The sequence below is a fragment of the Clarias gariepinus genome, chromosome 20 (assembly GCF_024256425.1).
Source record: "Clarias gariepinus isolate MV-2021 ecotype Netherlands chromosome 20, CGAR_prim_01v2, whole genome shotgun sequence".
Lineage (NCBI taxonomy): Eukaryota > Metazoa > Chordata > Actinopteri > Siluriformes > Clariidae > Clarias > Clarias gariepinus.
This window is the reverse complement of record NC_071119.1, coordinates 22,864,114-22,883,149: the sequence shown is the minus strand read 5'-3', so window position 1 is coordinate 22,883,149 and position 19,036 is coordinate 22,864,114. Positions and strand designations below refer to the sequence as shown.

The 19,036-nt window shown below is 37.1% G+C and overlaps 1 protein-coding gene across 1 annotated transcript in view; it reads right to left on the bottom strand.

Annotated features, from left to right (window-relative positions):
• Positions 1-14,187, bottom strand: part of lrba (LPS responsive beige-like anchor protein) — a 225,622-nt gene extending 211,435 nt beyond the window's left edge. Inside the window, exon 1 of the mRNA XM_053479877.1 lies at positions 13,436-14,187. Within this exon, the coding sequence (XP_053335852.1) occupies positions 13,436-13,585 (150 nt within the window). The 5' untranslated portion in view covers positions 13,586-14,187. The remainder of the gene's footprint in view (positions 1-13,435) is intronic.
• Positions 14,188-19,036: the final 4,849 nt, after the last annotated feature.

The window sequence follows — 19,036 nt, the reverse complement described above, 5'->3', positions numbered from 1 at the left end:
AAAGATAGACAGATATAGAGAAAGACAGAGACAGACAGAGAGAGAGAGAGAGAGAGAGAGAGAGAGAGACAGCAACAGGCAGACAAAAAGCAGAGAGACAGACAGAGAGAGAGAAAGAGACGGACAGCTAAACAGACAGACAAATAAATACAGAGAGAGAGACAGAAAGAGAGACAGGACGTTTCTGTAGCGTATGAGTCTCTGGTTAGTCAGGTAGTAGCTTAAAATTTCCACTAGTCATCCTGAGAAAGAAGCTCAGCTTTCCACACACACACACACACACACACACACACACATACACACACACACACTCAAGACTGTTGAGTGCTGCAGGTTGATCAGACGTGTCCACCACAAGCGCTCGTGTCTAAAGGGTACGAGTGTAACAAGTCGACCACGGAAATGACCACGAGTGTACACCGTCCCAATCTCGCCCTGCTCCCTGCGTAGTGCACACTCCGGCCCCATGCTCACTAAACACATACCAGGGAAGAGACGAGACGAGACGGTGGCCGATTTGACAGAAATTTCTTTGCACCTTTGTTTTTTTTGCATTGCAAATCACAGTCACTTCCTGTGTTAGGAGGTCATGTCTACTTCGTGTGTGTGTGTTAGGGGTCAGAGGGCAGGTGGAGGGAGGGGGTGGGGTTTACCCATAATACAGAAATGAGAGAGGTGTGAATCTGGTAGGCGTGCGAGGGGGGGGGTGTATTTACTAAAGGTCACACATTCAAGAAAAACTACATACATTAAAACTACAAGCACAGCAGTAAAATGTGGTGTGTGTGTGTGTGTGTGTTTGTGTATAACACTAAGCAACATAAACAGAAAACTTACAAGGACGGTTTAACGGTAGCATAAAAAAATAAAGGAACAAAATCAGATACGAATTCTTCAATTCATCAAAAGATCCTAAAAACTGATCAAATTCAATTAAATTTTTTGTTGTTTTTACTTTTTACATATACTCAAAAAGGTTTGTGCTGATATCTTTATCTAAACAAAAACTAAAAGTTTAACTTAATCAGATTTGACTCGTTTCTTATGTTCACAAAAATTCAGATTTAGACCTCGCATTGTTTTTTTAATGGAAGAGTTGTTTTTTTTTTATTTACTCTTTAACTTTAAAAGTGCCTGGTGAAACTTTTTCTTTTGCTTTCATCTCCGTCAACAACCAAAACATTTAGAAAATACATGTAAATGAAGTAAAATATAAATAAATTAATAATCTTAGTTTATGATTCCTCTCGACACCGGCTGCTTTAAAAACCAAACTAAAAGTGGCTTGCTAACGTTCCTGTACCGCCGCCGTGCTACAGTACGTCTTCACTAAATGTTACACAAAATGAAAAAACAAACCCGAAAAAAATATGCAAAGTCGTTTCACTTGGCTTTTCACTGACCCAAATAAGTTTTGAACGGCTCCCGAACGTACGCGCAACGTTGGCTTCGTATGCTGAGGGAAAAATTACAGCGTTCACATGCCGAGGTACCGCTGTACACTTTTATATAAATTCTATTTAAATGTCGCTGCTTTAGACTCTCAGGTGCAGTAAACTTTATATCTACCATCTTAACTTTGTTTCTTTTTAAGGTGATGCAGTCATTAGATATAAGATATAATAAAGCAACACAACACAAAAGACAGGAATCAGTAGAAAAACTCGGTGTGAGGTCAGAGATAGGCAATGATGTGAGAGTGCAGGATGATTTAAACACACACACACACACACACACACACAGTGCACGGAAACAACGTTAAGCAGGCGCTCATCTCTAACCGTGTACCGACACCTACACAATGGAGAAACAAGACACGAGTGTGTGTGTTTGTGTGTGCATGTGCATGTCTGTAAGTTTACACAAACCACAATCAGACACTCATACATGTAGTAAAACTCTCAAGGTTGTCAAGCCTTCTGCTGTGCTCACACTAATGCACACACACACACACACACACACACACACACACATACAGAGAGTGCAGTGGAAAACATGAGGTAACTATTCGTTAGTGCAAGGTGGACGTCAGAGTGACACCAGCGGAGGAGAGATTACAAGACATAACATCAACACACACACACACACACACACACACACACACACACACAGAAATATCAATCTGTAATCTAACATGATGACAGACCGACCAGAAATACACACACACTTTGGACCTTTTTTTTTTTTTTTTTGCCATTTTGGATTATTTTTGCTTTTTTGGGCCTAGTTTTGGACATTTAGGATTTTTTAGACCACTATGGAATTCTTTTGTCATAACTTTGCATAAGACTCTGTGTGTGTGTTTGTGTGTGTGTGTGTATATTTTTTTTCCCATTTTTTTATTTTTTTGTTTTTTTTGGCCATTTTTGATAATTTTTTTGTTTGTTTTTTTTGTCCATTTTAAATAATTTTTGTTTGTTTTGCCTTTTTTTTGTTGTTGTTCTTTGTTTCTTTGTTTTGCCCATTTTGGAAAATTTTTATTTTGGCCACTTTGGATTTCTTTGTTGCTACTATTATAAAGTTATAGAATTTTAGGATTCCTTTTTTTTTTTTTTCTTGTTTTCACCACAGATATCACAAACACTATTCTTTGTCATTTTAGATTTTCTTGTGGTTCTGATTTGGTTATTTTGGATTTTCTTGCCTTTTGGATTTTCCACCATTTTTCTGTATCTGTACCTTTTTTAATTTTCTTCCATTTGAAATGTATTGCCATTTTTCCTCCTTTTTCCAAAAAAGTACCTTAAAGTTTCACCACAAAATTTGTATACGAACACTTTGATATGAAATCCGCTTTATCCACCGAGTACAGACGAGTTTGACAGGAAAGCAGACAAACAGGAAGTGGGGACAGACCTAGGAAACCCTGTGATATATTCAGACCAAAGAATAAGAGAATCCAGGAAGTTTTGTCCAGAGCCCCGTTCAGGAGAGCAACCCTTCAGAAATAACGGAACAACCCTGTGATCGGTCAAACAGAAGGTCCGGCGTCTCATTAAAAGTATGGGTCGTTCCTCAGGTTTAACAGAGAGGTCTCTAATCAAACGATGGGTTTGACATTTTAATGGGTGTGGTTAACACGGTAACTATGGTAACCAAATAAGTCATTTCAAACCATAAAGTTGGCGGATTTTTTTTTTTTATCAAGAAGCTACACAGCTTAAGTTTCAGCTCAAAAGTTTGCATGTTTTAAAGAGAACTGCATTTTTCCTTTTAACATTACATCACGGTGTTGTTATTGGCCGTCACCATCATTCTACTCTCCTCTGATTGGCTGAACAAACCACAGCAGCTGCGCTCGTTTGGATGAAGGAAATTTACAGATAATTTACATAAAGGAATTTCTTTTTCTTACGTTTGTGGATTCGACTTAAAATAGTTCAGCTTGTTTTTGTAACTACATTTTAATACTATAATTATTAATCAAAGTAAATAAATAAATAAATAAAAACCAGGTGTAGTCACACATGCTGTCACACACACACACACACACACACACACACACACACACACAGAAAGAGCGAGATAAAGATAAACTTTCTCAAAGACAAGAAAAACATTGTGCCAGATGTGCGTGCACGCACACACACACACACACACAGTGTTTGTCTTTCCCCACATTTGTATTAGCAGAATTAATGTAGTTGTTTTGTTTCTTTATCAACTTACCCTGTAATTCTTAACCACACACACACACACACACACACACACACACACACAGGCACTAACTCACTACCATTTGCATCCTCAGAGAAAAAGGGGATAAAATTTCACTCCTCTGGCTGATTACAGTGGCTTCTGTGTTCCTGGAGTGTGTGGACAGGGAGAGTTTTTTGCGCGCACGTGTGTGTGTGTGTGTGTGTGTACAATTTATGTATCATACAAACCGAAAATAAGGAACACAGCTTTTTAAGGAAGATCTATTTATGTCATACGCACACAATCGCACACTCTCGCGCACCGTCCTGCACACACTTTCGCACACACACTCGCACATACACAGACTTACTCTCGCAGGCGCGCACTCACTCTCGCAGGCGCGCACTCACTCTCGCAGGCGCGCACTCACTCTCGCAGGCGCGCACTCACTCTCGCAGGCGCGCACTCACTCTCGCAGGCGCGCACTCACTCTCGCAGGCGCGCACTCACTCTCGCAGGCGCGCACTCACTCTCGCAGGCGCGCACTCACTCTCGCAGGCGCGCACTCACTCTCGCAGACACCCACACACACAATTTCTTTCGCGCAGTCCCGCACACACTCGCATGCAAACACTCTCGCGCACGCACCTTCGCACGCACACACAACTGAAAAACAAAAGTTTTTTTTTATAGTTAACACTCGCTGTGTTGTCACTTTTGTTTCTGTTGTCCTCATCCACATCATGATGTTCACTCCTGTAATCATGGGCTGTGTCCCAAGATTTGAGTCACTGCTCGACTCAAAGGCTTACCAAGTGCGGCTGTGTCCCAATTCTGTTCATCAGTGTTAAATTCAGGACACACACACACACACACACACCCACACACACACTCAGCACTCTGGGTGTAGTTATGAGTGCAGTAACACTGTGCAGTAGTGCACTCTGCCTTCTCGACTCGCCCTGAATAAGGACAGGTAGCGGGTCGGGTTGCGAAAGTCTTTGTGCAGCAGTAACCGAGGACGTGCAGCAGGTGTAAATTATTCACTGCCTCATACTGTGTGTGTGTGTGTGTGTGTGTGTGTGTGTGTGTGTGTGTGTGTTTTCAGTAAACTATTAACATGCTCACAGGAGAAAGGAAGTTCAGTTTGGTGCATGGGGACTCGTCACGAGTCCAACGTTCTAACGTAAAAACACAACACAACACAAATACACCATGACGACAACAAGGTTCCCGTCTAATCTGTCGCGATGAGCAGAGAGAGAACTCGACTGTGTAGAACACACAGAACACACACCCAGTCTATAATATCTCACAACAATAATCTGTAGTCATAATCATAGGAATGGCTAAGGAACAGTAACAAACAGAGCAGGGTCTAGAGTGCGCGTTAAACAGGGTCTAGAACAAGCGTTTAACAGGGTTTAGTTTTTGTGCACACACGTGTGTGTGTATGCATATACACTATGTACCGCACAAAATAAGGAAATTAGGGAAATAAGGAACACTGCTTTTTAAAGAAGATCTATTTATATCTCTCTCTCGCGCACACACACTCGCACACACGCACAAGGTCTAGAATGCTATTTAAATAGTGTCTCAAATGCATTTTTAACAGGGTCTAGAATTCAATTTAAACAGGGTTGTGAATGAACGTTTAACGGGCTCTAGAACGTGCTTTAAACACGGTCTACAATGTGATTGGTCTAGAAGGCTACATAAACAGGGTCTTAAATGCGATTTGTACAGGGTCCTGAATTAACTTTGATCAGGGTCTAGACCGAGCTTTAAACAGCATCTCAAATACAATTTAAACAAGCTCTAGAATGCTATATAAAGTTCCAATTACCGTTAAACAGGGTCTCGAATGAACTACAATGAGGTCTACAATGTGATCTAAACTGGGTCTAGAACGTGCTTTAAACACTTTCGACTATGTAACTTAAACAAGGTCTAAAATGCTATATAAATAGGTTCTTGAATGCGATTTATACAGGGTCTAGAATGTTCTATAAACATGTTCCACTGGTTACCAAATGCTTTTCAGCTTCTAGGACACATGATCCAAAAAACTTAAATGACTTACAGAATGTGATTAACTGTGCTCTAGAATACACATTAAAATTAATAATTCCAACATAATGTCTAACGGGTACACGGTCTAATAAATATGTCTCTCGACTGGTTACATAAGGAACCTGCAACAGGTGACAGAACGTGACTTTAAGAAGATAAACGAGCGTCTGCTGTGGGCTTAATCAGGGTCTACAAGGCACTTTAAGAAGAAAACTAGTTTCACTTTCTAGGAGAAAACTCATCTGTATAAACCACAACTCTAGCCAGGGAGCTCTCACACACAGGTTTATAAGACGAGAACCAACTCCACGTCCTGCCCTTCTGTCCCCTGAGTGATCCCCTACAGCACGCCGGGACAGAAGAGGAGAACGTCACTTTTTCACCTGCTCCCACCTGTCTCCACAGCAACCAGTAAAGGTCACAGGTCATAGAGGTAGACAAGAAACATAGATGGAGACCAGAAGAACAAAGAAAGATGAGGATGAACTCAACACTAGAATGCGTGTTCTAGAATTCACAGGGCTTCTCAGACACAAATTAGACATTTCTCAGTCAGCACTTCCAGGAGGAACCGTAGGAAAACTTGGGGAAATTAAGTTCTAGAGTAGATTGGTTCTACAGAACATGCGTAAACTGGGTCCATCATGCTGGTTCAAGAGACATTAAAAAGCTTAGAAACAGGTTCTTAATTTATTGGAGACTAAAACAGTCTTTCAACATATTTTCAATTAGTTCTAGAATGTACTATAGAAAGTTTCTAGAATGTGATATTTCACTTTGAACAGGTTAATCAATGAGTCTAACTTCCAAAGTTAGGTTCTAGAATTCTCTATAAACAGGCTATGCCACGGGCTGTGTGAACTGAACTGGTTAAGCAATGTGTTTAACTGGGTTCTTGAACTGGTTAATGAGTGCCTTTTTTTATTAGATTCTAGAATGCGCTTTAAACTGGTTGTTTCTAACTGTGTTCTAGAATGCACTCTAAACTGGTTAACCAATGTATCTAACCAGGTTCTAGAACACACTATAAACTGGCTAATCAATGTGTTTAACCAGGTTATAAAACTGTTTAGCTAACTTTTCATTCGGTTCTAGAATGCTCCCTAAACAGGCTATACATCTAACCAGGTTCTAGAATGCACTCTAAACTTGTTAATCAATGTATCTAACTGGGTTCTAGAATGCTACCTAAACAGGTTCTACTACAGGTTACTTGTTTTGCACACATCTAGAACAGAATCTAGAACTAAAACTCTAGGAGTTTTAGAACAACCTCGAGAAGGTGCTTAGAACAGGTTCTAATCTGTGTTCTAGAATGCTCATTATACATGTGATGAGCCGGATTTGTGTTAAAAAGACAGAGCTGCAACTGAGTGCTTGTGTGTGTGTGTGTGTGTGTGTGTGTGTGTGTGTGTGTGTCTGCAAAAGATGAGACCTGAGAACTGACACCTCTCAACACCCACTCGCACGGTCACCACGGTAACTGCTAAATGTCAGAGGTCCCAGCTCGAGGCTGAAATTCAGGCGACGTGTTTCATCGTCCTCGACAGCGAGACGAGGGACCCTGAGTGTGAGATCGGACAACCAGAACTCTGTCTTTAACGGATGCCTGAACATGTGCTTAGAGAAGGAGGACAAGAGCGCTCGCTAACAGCTCTCCGCCTCCTGCGCTACAGAGAACCCAGTGCTTCATTCAGAAAAAAATTAACAGTGTGAGGAAGTGTGTGTGTGTGTGTGTGTGTGTGTGTGTGTGTGTGAGTGTGTGTGAGAGAGAGAGAGAGAGAGAGATCAGTTGAGTGCAAAGTATTCACTCAGAGGAAAAGGCTCTAGCTATTATAATAAATCAGATTAACAGGTCAGTGGAGGAAGGGACAGTGTGTGTGTGTGTGTGTGTGTGTGTGTGTGTGTGTGTGTGTGTGTGTGACAGAGAGAGAGATTAAAGAGAGGAGGTCATTTAAAGTAAACAATGTGAAAATGAGAATTTTAGAAACGAACAAGTGAAAATGTGTGTGTGTGTGTGTGTGTGTGTGTGTGTGTGTGTGTGTGTGTGTGTGTGTGTCTGTGTGTGTTTTATCTGTCATATGGCTTCTGTTATCTGCTGGACACCTTCAGCGCAATCAGATGTGCATTTCCTCAGAGAGGACACAACAGAACCTGCTTGATCCGGTTCGAAAAGAACCTTTAAATAAAACAAATAAATAAATTTGTTCCGATATGAGAGAGCGCTTTGAACAACGTTTCAGAATGTGTTTCATCGGGTTCTAAAACTCACTTTGAAAACTTTGTATAATGCGTTTATTAGGGTTCTAAATAGCACTTTGAACACATTGTTGAACAGGGTCACATGTTTTTTTCTGATTTTTATTTCTTTCCACGCTGTAAAAAACTCTAAAGGCGTCCAAAATACACAATAACCTCCTTTTACAGTTGATATTGAGATCTCCATCACCATCTCCAGTATGGTTGTAGAATAAACAAAAACGAAGAAATGTGCGAGTGATCTCAAACCTTTGAAAACGGATCCAGAAAAATGTTCTACAATGCAATCAGAATTAATTAGGTTCTGGAATGCCCTTTGAATACTTTACAGAACTTTTTATAAAATTTCTAATCACCTCTCCTGTACTGGTCGTGTTGTTCCTCCTGAAATGCGCTCGAGAACCCTGGGGGCGTATCTTGCTCTACAGTAGCAGCTCGTTAGCGGTAAACATGTTTTGCGGTGTGTGTGTGTCTGTGTCTGTGTGCAGCATCTTAAACACTATGGACTGTCTAAATCGGTCAAGAGCACCAACACAATAAGAACAAGCAGACTAAATTTATTTCTAGACGGAGAACCCAGAATTTGGGTATTTTTGAGGAACGAACACCAATCATTCTAGAACATCCTGAGATTCCTAAAACGACAATAGAAATTTCAAGCAAACTGTAACATGTTTCATAAAACCGAGGTTACTGCAAAGTAGAACCACATCCTTCATGTAGATACTGTGTGTGCGTGTGTGTGTGTGTGCGTGTGCGTGCAAGAAATAGTGACTCTGAACCCCCACTTGTTTGAGTAAAGCAGTTGAACAGGTTGGTGTGAGTGATGTCTGTTACACTTCCTTATTGCACTTATACACACACACATATATACACACACACACACAGGGCAACACCGAGCATTTGCGTACAGACAGGTGACATCATGGTAACACACTGAGATCACACTGGAATAAAATGCATCGTCATACTGTGAAGTCACAAAGTCAAACTAAGATTACGGTAATAATCTACGCTTTAGGATAATTATCTCAGCATGACAACGCAAAATGAACACGTGACCGAACCAAGATCGTGAACATTTTCGTCTCTTTCTGTCAAAATCATGACGTATTTTCTCAGAACTTTCGTTGATGTAAATTACAACGTAAAATTAACATCTTAGAATTTAAATTCTATTTAAATTTACTTATTTAACAACTTAACATTTATGTTAAATTATGACAAAAAATATCATTTAACGTCATAACGCATGATCACAGAATTTTCATTTATGTCAAAGTTATGATGTAAATTACAATGTAAAATTACAACGTCTTATAATTTACGTTACTTTAAAATTATAAAGTTAATTTTGAGGTATATTTTATTCATACCTAAAAGTAATAATTAATGTCAAAATTATGAAGTAAATTATGACAAACATTGTTTTATTATTTTATAGAACAGAGTTCGTATTTATGTTAAAATCATGATGTATTATTTTAAAATGATGATGTAAATAATGTAAAATTACAACATGCCATACTTTACATATTTAACATTTATATGAACATCTAAAAAAAAAAAAATATGTTAAAATTATGCCATAAATTATGCCGAAAGTATATTATAAAACATATCAGTTTGTATTTATGTGAAAAATTATAATGCATTACCTCAAGATTAGCATACTTTTTAAAATTATGATGCATCTTAGAATTTGCGTTATGTCAAAATTATGACGTATTAATTTAGTATTTTAATTTACATTAAAATAACGTATTATTATAATAGCGTCTGCAAAATGCCTAATTGTAAATGTAAATGTATTACATTCGGACCTCGGCATGCAAATTTTATTCGTTCCAGAGTTTTTAAAGCGAAAATATGATTTTGAGAAACACATTTTTATGCAGATAATGAGTTCCACCCAACCAAAAAAATATTATCAATACTCCCAATTTCCAACACTGTAATCATATTTTTGCACAATAAAAAAAACCTAAATATTAAGTATAAACACTAAACCTCAATGAACCTTAACTTATGATTGCTCTTGGCAACGGCTGCTTTAGAAAACCAAGCTGAAAGTGAGTCCATTTTCTTTTTGCTACCGTCCTTGATAACAATTCTTGTAACTCATGGTGCTATGTCTTCACTAAATCTTGCACAAAATAACAAAAAAAAAAAAGGAAACTCGCTTCACTTGGCAAAGTACGTTCAACCGGATGTAGGTACAACCAGCTCGGTAGCTTGTATGCCAAAAATGCTTCGTATGTCTAGGCAAATTTCTTATAAATTTTTAGTTATTAAAATGACAATTCACGAGGCCGGGGCGTTCGTATGCCCAAGGTACAACCGAATCTCTAAATTTATTACCATAAATTATAAGGTAAAATGACAACTTTAGAATTTGCAAGTTAGAAAGTTAAGATGTAAAAATGTTTTGGTAACACCTTACTATAAAAATTTTATTAAGAAAATTTAGAATTTGCATTTAAGTTAAAAGTTTGATGTCATTTATGTTAAGAGTTTGATGTCAAAATTAGAACATAAATTACGATAATCCTAACATATGATGACACAACCAAAATCACTTTAAATACTTAACTCAATCCAGATAAAGTGTATAGATATGCTGATGTGTCTGTGTTGTATTGTTGTATAGATGCAGTGTGTACAACCCTCCACACAATATGCTAACCGACTTCCACGTCATGTCTGACTTTTGACCTTGGCATCAAGTGCTCCATGAGGACACTCCACAGAGTGTAGAACCCTGCATTACGTTTACATCCTCCTTTAATGCTCCCTAAACAGGTTCTACTACAGGTTCCTTGTTTTGCACATATCTAGGACTTTAGGAGTTTTAGAACAAACCCTAGAAGATGCTTAGAACAGGTTCTAATCTGTGTTCTAGAACGCTAATTAAACATGTGATGAGCCGGATTTGTGTTGAAAAGACAGAACCCAGAACCCGGCATTACATTTACATCCTTATCACGGCTCTAAGACACGTCTCGGGTTTACAATCTGGGTTTCAGAGCAGAATTCTGGTCTGCTTATCTGAGGTTTGTCAAACAATTGTGGGTTTATTACGAAAAAAAAGGAAAAAAAGAAAAGATAGCGGTTTCCTGAATCACGTATCTCAGGGACAAAGCTGTCACATCCTGATCTGGCCCGATTATTATTAGACCAACCGTCTGGAGGGTTTTAAAACCCCTATTCATGCTAGACTTACTAAACCAATGCAGAAGATTTACATACAGGAAACATTTTCGCGGCTGTGAAACATGTTTCCTCTTTCAGCATGTTTAAAATAGTGAACTTGGGCTAACTGGAAATATTTCACAACCTTAGAGCTAAAGCTGAAAATTGGCCTAAAAGTAGCTTAATTTACTCCGCTTATCCCAAATTGGTATCCTGGAGGCAAACAAGGGTTCATCTCAGTTTAATTAGCCTCCTAGCTCCAGGAGGGAAAGATAAACAGAAAACTTGGCTTGAACGTTTCATTTGGCGGTAAATAACGAAAAAACTAGAATGATTCTGTTTTTAAAACCAAACCTTTAAAAGTACCTGGAGTCTTATTTTTGACTCAGATGAACATTCAATAGTGTTTATTAATATTTTTGTAAATTTCTGTATAAAAAAAAAAAAAAAAAAAGCACCCACGATTTCTTTACAAAACTTAAAACTTACAAGCCTGCCTGAAATATTCCAAAAATGCAGCTCGGCCGCTGCAAAGCATCAGCGACTACGCTAACCAAATCTGCCTTTTATAAAGCGCCATTACTTTTGTTCTATGGAATGCAAAGTCTTTATTTAACGAATACCTTATTTCAACTTGATAGGTTTCAAAAAAACACCAGATATTATCATGATTTAATTTGTATCATGTTTTTACATTACAAATATCCAGATTCAATATTAACCTTTTTTATTATTTTTAAGATTTCGTTGCAGTTCTAAACAAACTTAGCAAATAGTTTGCTTGTAGCACACAGGACTTCGTGCTGCTTGCTAAATGATTCATAGTAAATAGTTTGGAACTGCAATAGCATACCAGCTCAAATGCAAACATATATAAATAATATATAATATATACGAGCCGATAAAGTAACCGCCACAAGAAAGATTGCGGTATGATACGTAACAGAATTAATTTTTTTCCCCTATCATCTCTAATAAATAAGCTCAAATATTAAAGCTTGGATAGTTTTTTTTCCCTCTAATAAAAGCGTTCACCCATGTTGTTTTAATGTCACAGACTGGACGAGACGAAGTCATGTGACTACACCTAAAGGAGGTAGAGTGTTTTTCTTGGGACAGGGACAATCTGCTCATTTTGATTCATGCACACTCACATTCCATACAGACTTAATTAATTCTTTAGATTGTGTAAAGCTGCATTGCGACAATGACAATTGTTAAAAGCACTATACAAATAAAATTTAATTGAAATGAATTTTTAAGGGTTTTATAAAGTTTTTTTTTTGCATTTTTTTTGCAAGATTTAGTGAAGACGTAGCAACATGGGTCCTAAGAATGCTATCAAGAAAGAAAGGGAGTTACTTTCAGTTTGTTTTTTAAAGCAGCCGGTGTCAAGAGAAATCATAAATTAAAGGTTAAATGAGGTTTAATATCTAATTTTCATATTTTAGTTAATTGACATGTCTTTTCTAAATGTTTTGATTATTTTAACAGGCAAAAATAGGATTATTGTGCTGGAAATTGGTAAAAAAATAATAATAATTGGGTGGCTGGAACGGATTATCTGCATTTACAATATTTCTGAGGAAAAAATGCGTTTCTCAGTAGGAAATTTTACCTTTTAAGAACTCATCCAGAGAATGGATTAAAATCGTACGCTAATCTCAACCAAATTAGTCAGACGTGGAAATAATAACTAAAGAAGAAAATCTAGTTAAGATCGGTTATAATGCTAAACATGAGTTGTTAATTGGAGTAGGTGATTTCGAGGAATTAGAATGTTCACTGGTTCTTACGGCATGCAAAAAATAAATAAATAAATAAAATGTAAAAAAACGGGGAGACGGTCCCGCCGTCTGTCAGGGATCGAGGAAGATATGCGTCTAGAATGTTTTCCGTTCCTGCACCCGGGTGGTCGAACAAACTTCCTTTTGATGTCCGTGCAACTTTTTTAAGTGACGACCTATCTTAGTTTCTTAGGTATTTGTGGTACTGTAATCTATTTAGGTAATTCTCTAATTAATTAATTTAACTCAATAACTGGTTAATTCTCCCTTCCTGGCCGTGTTTGAGGGACGGTTAGTGAACTGGTAACTCGGTGTAAGGATCTGTCCAGTGACAAAAACTTCACTCACAGCCAGTCACTCTGGATGAGCTCGCCTGCCAAATGCCTAGATGTAAATATAATTGGCCACACCCACTTCTTCATGATGTTTAAACACGGGTCCAGAGCACGCACCAGATCCAGGTGGCGTCACTGCAAACTCACCAGGTTGAACAGCGTCTCCACGACGTCCCGGGTCGTCACCTCGCCAGCCTCGAGGAGCCCCTCCAGCACGGCGAACTTCATCCGGATGCCCCTGATGGGCACCGTGGGCATGATGCCCTTTCCACCAGGGGGCGCTCTGTCGTCCGCCATACCAGGTGAGACACCTGTTCCTCTTCAAGGTGACTCAGGGTTTTTTTTTTTCTTTTTTAAAGAAAAAACAGCAGCTTGGAAGTCGAGTAAAGCTCGGTGTTGTGATAAACAAGCCTTGCAGACCCACTCGTGCACTTTCCCGACGTCTCTGGAAACGGGTGGGGTTAAATAAAGACAGGTGGGTTTAGACGACAGGTGAGATTACAGGTGAGATTAGCGCTCGTGCGCGGACACTCGGCACTGCTGGGGGTCTACGAGGAAGACAAGAACGAAGTTAGCGCGAAAACCTGGTGTGTTATTTTCCTATTTCTTAGTAAAACACGAAACTGGTGAAGGTTTGTTGTTTAAACAGACAGGAAACTCAGCTTCACCTCTTCTTCTTCTTCTTGTTCAGAGCAGGACACAGACTCAGCGCCCTCTCTCTGCCTCTTTCTCTCTCCCTCTTTCTCTCTTTCGGTAAAAACACTCCTGAAATCCTCCGCTGCGAGCTCGCAGTTCCTCTCGCACTTATCCTTGTGTCTCTTCTTCACAGCGCCATCTCTTCCTGAATCGCTCCGCTCCGGCTCGCCGCCGCCATGACACTCTGTGTGTGCGCGCGTGTGTGTGTGCGCGAGACAGGGTGAGCGTGCGCCGCGCATGCGCACTGCAGCCCCGAGCAGGGATCAGTGCAGGGATCAGGTGTGCTGCAGGTAGTACTGTACTGCACACACACAGGAATTATCCGACTGACACCAACTACATTCTCATTATAATCTTCCCTGTTTTATCTATCTGTCTGTCTGTCTATATATCTATCTATCTCATCGATGCTGTAGCGTTGTTTATTTATAAATAAATAAATACATGACAAGTGCCCCCCCCCCTTTTTTTTATTACTTTCTGATGCTCATGGTCACTCACTGTGTTCTCATATTCATAAAATTAATTGAAAGAAAATTGTATTGTTAGGGATTAAATAAGTACACATTATAATATACACCTCAGTCTTATTATTTCTACTGTAATACCACAGAAAGCCAATTAGAATAAATAATGATGTCATCTTGAGTCTGACTATATTTACTATATTTACTGTTATGTAAATTATTTACTTAAAAATAAATATAAAATAGTTAAATGAATAATTCAAATACTTAATAAAATACTCAATGCTTAATACTATATATATATATATATATATATATATATAGTTTTTACAATTGTCATCTTAAAACTACCTACATCTAACTGTTGTTATATAATCAATGATAATGAATTGTTTAATTAAAAATAAATACATAAAAAAACTTAATGAAATACTTAATATTTATGAAATACTATAATAAAATTACAGAGTCAGCCAAAAAATGTATATGCACTTCAGGAAAAGAGAAACTGGCATAAATATTGTAATACTAAATTTATTGCTATAAGTTATATATTGATATAGATTATATTATTGTAATAATGCTATTATATTATTATTATTAATATTATTTGTGTTATAGTAATATAATATACGGTACATTATGCTATTTTTCTTTTAGTAAAGTGTGTAAATACATTTAACTGTTATATAATAAATAAAATTCAATAAAATGAAATGCTAAAATAAAAAGATAATAAAAATACTTAATTAAATACTTAATACTTTACACAGTATACTGTATATACTTAATAAGATTAATAAAAAATAGTTGTTACAATTGTTATCTTGAATCTTAATCCATCTAACTTAATTAATAATAACTAATGAATTATAATTACAAATAAAAATTAAATCAAATAAATTAATACATAATTTGTCTTTCATTTTAATATGTGTTATTATTATTATTATTAATCATAATAGTATTATATTTTTCTTTTAATATTTTAATTATTCATATTATTTGTTTATTATTTGGATTATTGATAGTAGTAGTAATACTTGTTTGTATATTAATATACAGTATTATTTATGAAATGTTGCAGTTATTATTAAAAATATATTATTCATTAATTATTTATTATAACGTGTGTAGCTTTTCTTTTTGGCAGTATTCGCATTAGCAATATATTTATAAAAAATATTAATATATATAACTTATTATAATGGCAATAATATATATAATATATATATTTATTTATTTATTTATAAATAAATAAATATATATATATATATATATATATATATATATATATATACTATAACAATTATAGTTGCAATCATGATAACACCAATAAATATTATTCTGTATAGCAATTAAGCTTTATACTTTAAGTTTTGCAAAACTTTTAAAAGTCCTTTATAGCGTAATTATACAGTATTAAGGTTCAAAAGTATACTGAAATAATAAATAATAATAATTAATTATTTGTCACATGTACCTTATAGCACAGTGAAATGATTTTCTCACATTTCCTAGTTTGGAGGCTGGGGTCAGAGTGTAGGATCAGCCAGGATAGGGCGCCACTGGAGCAGATAGTGTTAAGGGCCTTGCTCACTCATAATAACAGCGATAAATATGAACAAAAGCTGTTTTAAATGCAATATTAAATGCACTGTTATATAAAAATATTTGTAACATGGTTTGAGAGCTTAAGCATGTAGCTAGTTGTTACATATAGTAACTAATCTAGTTATGTGTTTTTTCTTCATTTTATTCTGCTTTTATTTCTATAACATGGCTGTAACACTGAAAATATATGCCCCCCATGCCCCTGCCCACCCCCTCCTCCACGTAAACACTGACAGCATATTTGCTGCATGTGAGACAGCATGTTTGCTGAGGAAACCTATGTCTAGTTTTTGCTTGCGGCGCCTCCAGAGTCTTGTGACGGAGCGTGTGTACATCATCGTACACTCCCTCAGTGAGAAGCCCCTGGGGTGGTTACCATAGCAACTGCCCCTACAACATCACAAACACGAGCAAATCTACAGTGTGATGATGGCTTTACAGGTCACTAACTTTTGCTACAGTCATGTTCACTTTAATTTGTTTGCGCTGTAGAGCTCATGTGAATTTATGTTTTGTAAAAAAAAAAAAATTGAACTTCGTTCAGGTTCATTAGTGCAGTTAGTTTAGTTACTGCATTTATATCGCTGAAAGTAATATTGTTTTTAATAGCTGTTTGATGTAAAGTCAGGCCATATGAAAAGTAACTTTTATTATCTTATTCTTTCATTATAAAACTGGTAATTTAGTTGTTGTTGTTGTTCTAAAAGATTTATGCCTTTCATCTAAAAAAAACTAAACATTTACTCTCCATAAGTTTGCGATATTTACAATTAGTTAGTATAAAGGTACTGAAATCTATGCTAGTCTTAAAAAAACTAACTTACTTAGGGAAAGTGCACTAGCTAACTTAGTTTAATATAGCCAGTTCATATTAGCAAATTAGCAAAAAGATACCTCAACATGCATTTTCAAATGAAATATGATTCTGTTTATTGCATTATTTCAGAATAATTTTATGAAGGTAGAGCCAGTGGCGCTTATTTTCAAGTTCGGCACTGTTTCAGATAGCTGTAGCGCTAACTACACTGTGCAGTGTGAGTAGCTCACAGCAGATCATAACTGGCATGATATATATATTTTTTTTACACAAGACTTTTTTTTTACATTGATGAACATGTTTTGATGCTAAATTGAAATGACTTGATGCTAAACTGAGCTAGTGTATTAGCATACAGATAATAGCTGATTAAAAGAAGTAGGAAAAGTACATGTAATAGAGTAGCTAGAGTAGTCAGTTACAACAGTAAGGATGTAAGGATCATACAACACAGTACGATTACTCAGATGTTTTTCCTGTAGCTGGTAGCTAACATGCTTTAGTTGTTTTTTCATTATTACAAAGTTTGTCCTGGCTTATTAGAGGCCCAGTGGTAGGTTTCTCACCTGCCATGCGGAAGGCTTGGGTTCGATTCCCACCCAATGCCCAAACCTCAGCCACTAGATGCAGTACCTTTCCCAAACCTAAACGTAAAACATGCGCCACGTTGTTGTGCAGATCAGATGGTCTGCTGTGGTGACCCCTCTAGGGGAACGGCTGAAAGACTAACAATAACTTAGATTGTCCAGCCCCGTTAAAAAATCTATAAAGATTTCTTATTTATGCTATTAGGCCGTTGGGAAGCTAAAACAAGCATTAGCTATAATCTAGCTAAGCTAAGAGGTTTGGTTATCTCTACAGTAAGGTTAGTCATGTTTCGTAGCAATGTAAACATTATGTGTGCCTTGGATAACGTGGTAAAAAAAACTGGTGTTCCATCCAGTGGGTTTTCCTAACTTGCTCCTGGGAAAGGATCAGGTTCCACCCCTCTGACCCCAGATACTAAGTGTATGAATGAATGAATTAATAATTAATTTCTACTCTGAATAATTCTCCTGTTGTTCAGCTCCATGACACCATAGCACCCATATCAGCAGGTGACCCAACACAGAGCCATTGTTTAACCACACACGACATACGTTCTATTGAAATGTGATGGTCAAATTGAATTGAAAAGATGGCTCCTTTTACGTATTTGCACAGCTGATGAAGTCCGGAAAACACGCTGTGTCGAGTGGGATTTTTTACCACCCCCTGCTAAATCCACTCGGGTTGATTGTCCTTAGATAAGCTTATTTTCTTCCAAGTACTGTATAAATATCACTCAGGTCTCTTTGGTGTACAGTTACAGACTAATTAGCTGTTCAAAATATTGGCACCTCTCCCCGCTGCACACTACTCATCCCTCGTTGGATAAGAAGCTCCACTGAGCAAGACAACCTTGACATGGTATTATGTTTGATGCTGATACTAGTGTATCAAATATAGCATTGTTGTTTTATGATCGGGTTTGGAAACAGTTTTCCAACCAAAAATCTCCAACCAACAGATCAGAATCCATAAGAGAACACACACTGAACAAAAATTATTCATTTAGTAACACATAAAAATAAAAGGTAGAATTTTCATTCAAGGAAAAGTCTAACAAAAATAAATAATATTAAATAATAGTACAGTATAAACTTGTATGTTTAGGTTGAGTTCACAAGGCCAGAATTGCAAGGTAGTAACAACGTTTCCAGCACACTGTTTAAAATCTCTGTACTGAGAACATCTTACCGACCAAGGGGTTAGTATTGGTCCTATTCCCTTGATCAACAGTGTGAAGGGGCACCAATACTTATGCATGTCTCCAGATGACCTACAGTAAAGAATTGCATAAATAGAAGGTTGCTTTTTTTAAAACTGTTAAGAAATACACATCAATAAGTCACTTCTAGGCTACGTGTACACTGTCAGGTAAATGTGACCCAATTCCGATTTTTTGCTCATATGTGACACACATCGGATATGTTCTGTGTCCGTGTAAACAGGAAAAAAACGCATGCATTCCGATATTTCGAGATCGGTTTCAGGCCTCCTTCATATGTGGAAATAAATCAGATATAAATCAGATATGTGTTAATGTGATTGTCGTGTAAACAAACAAATCGG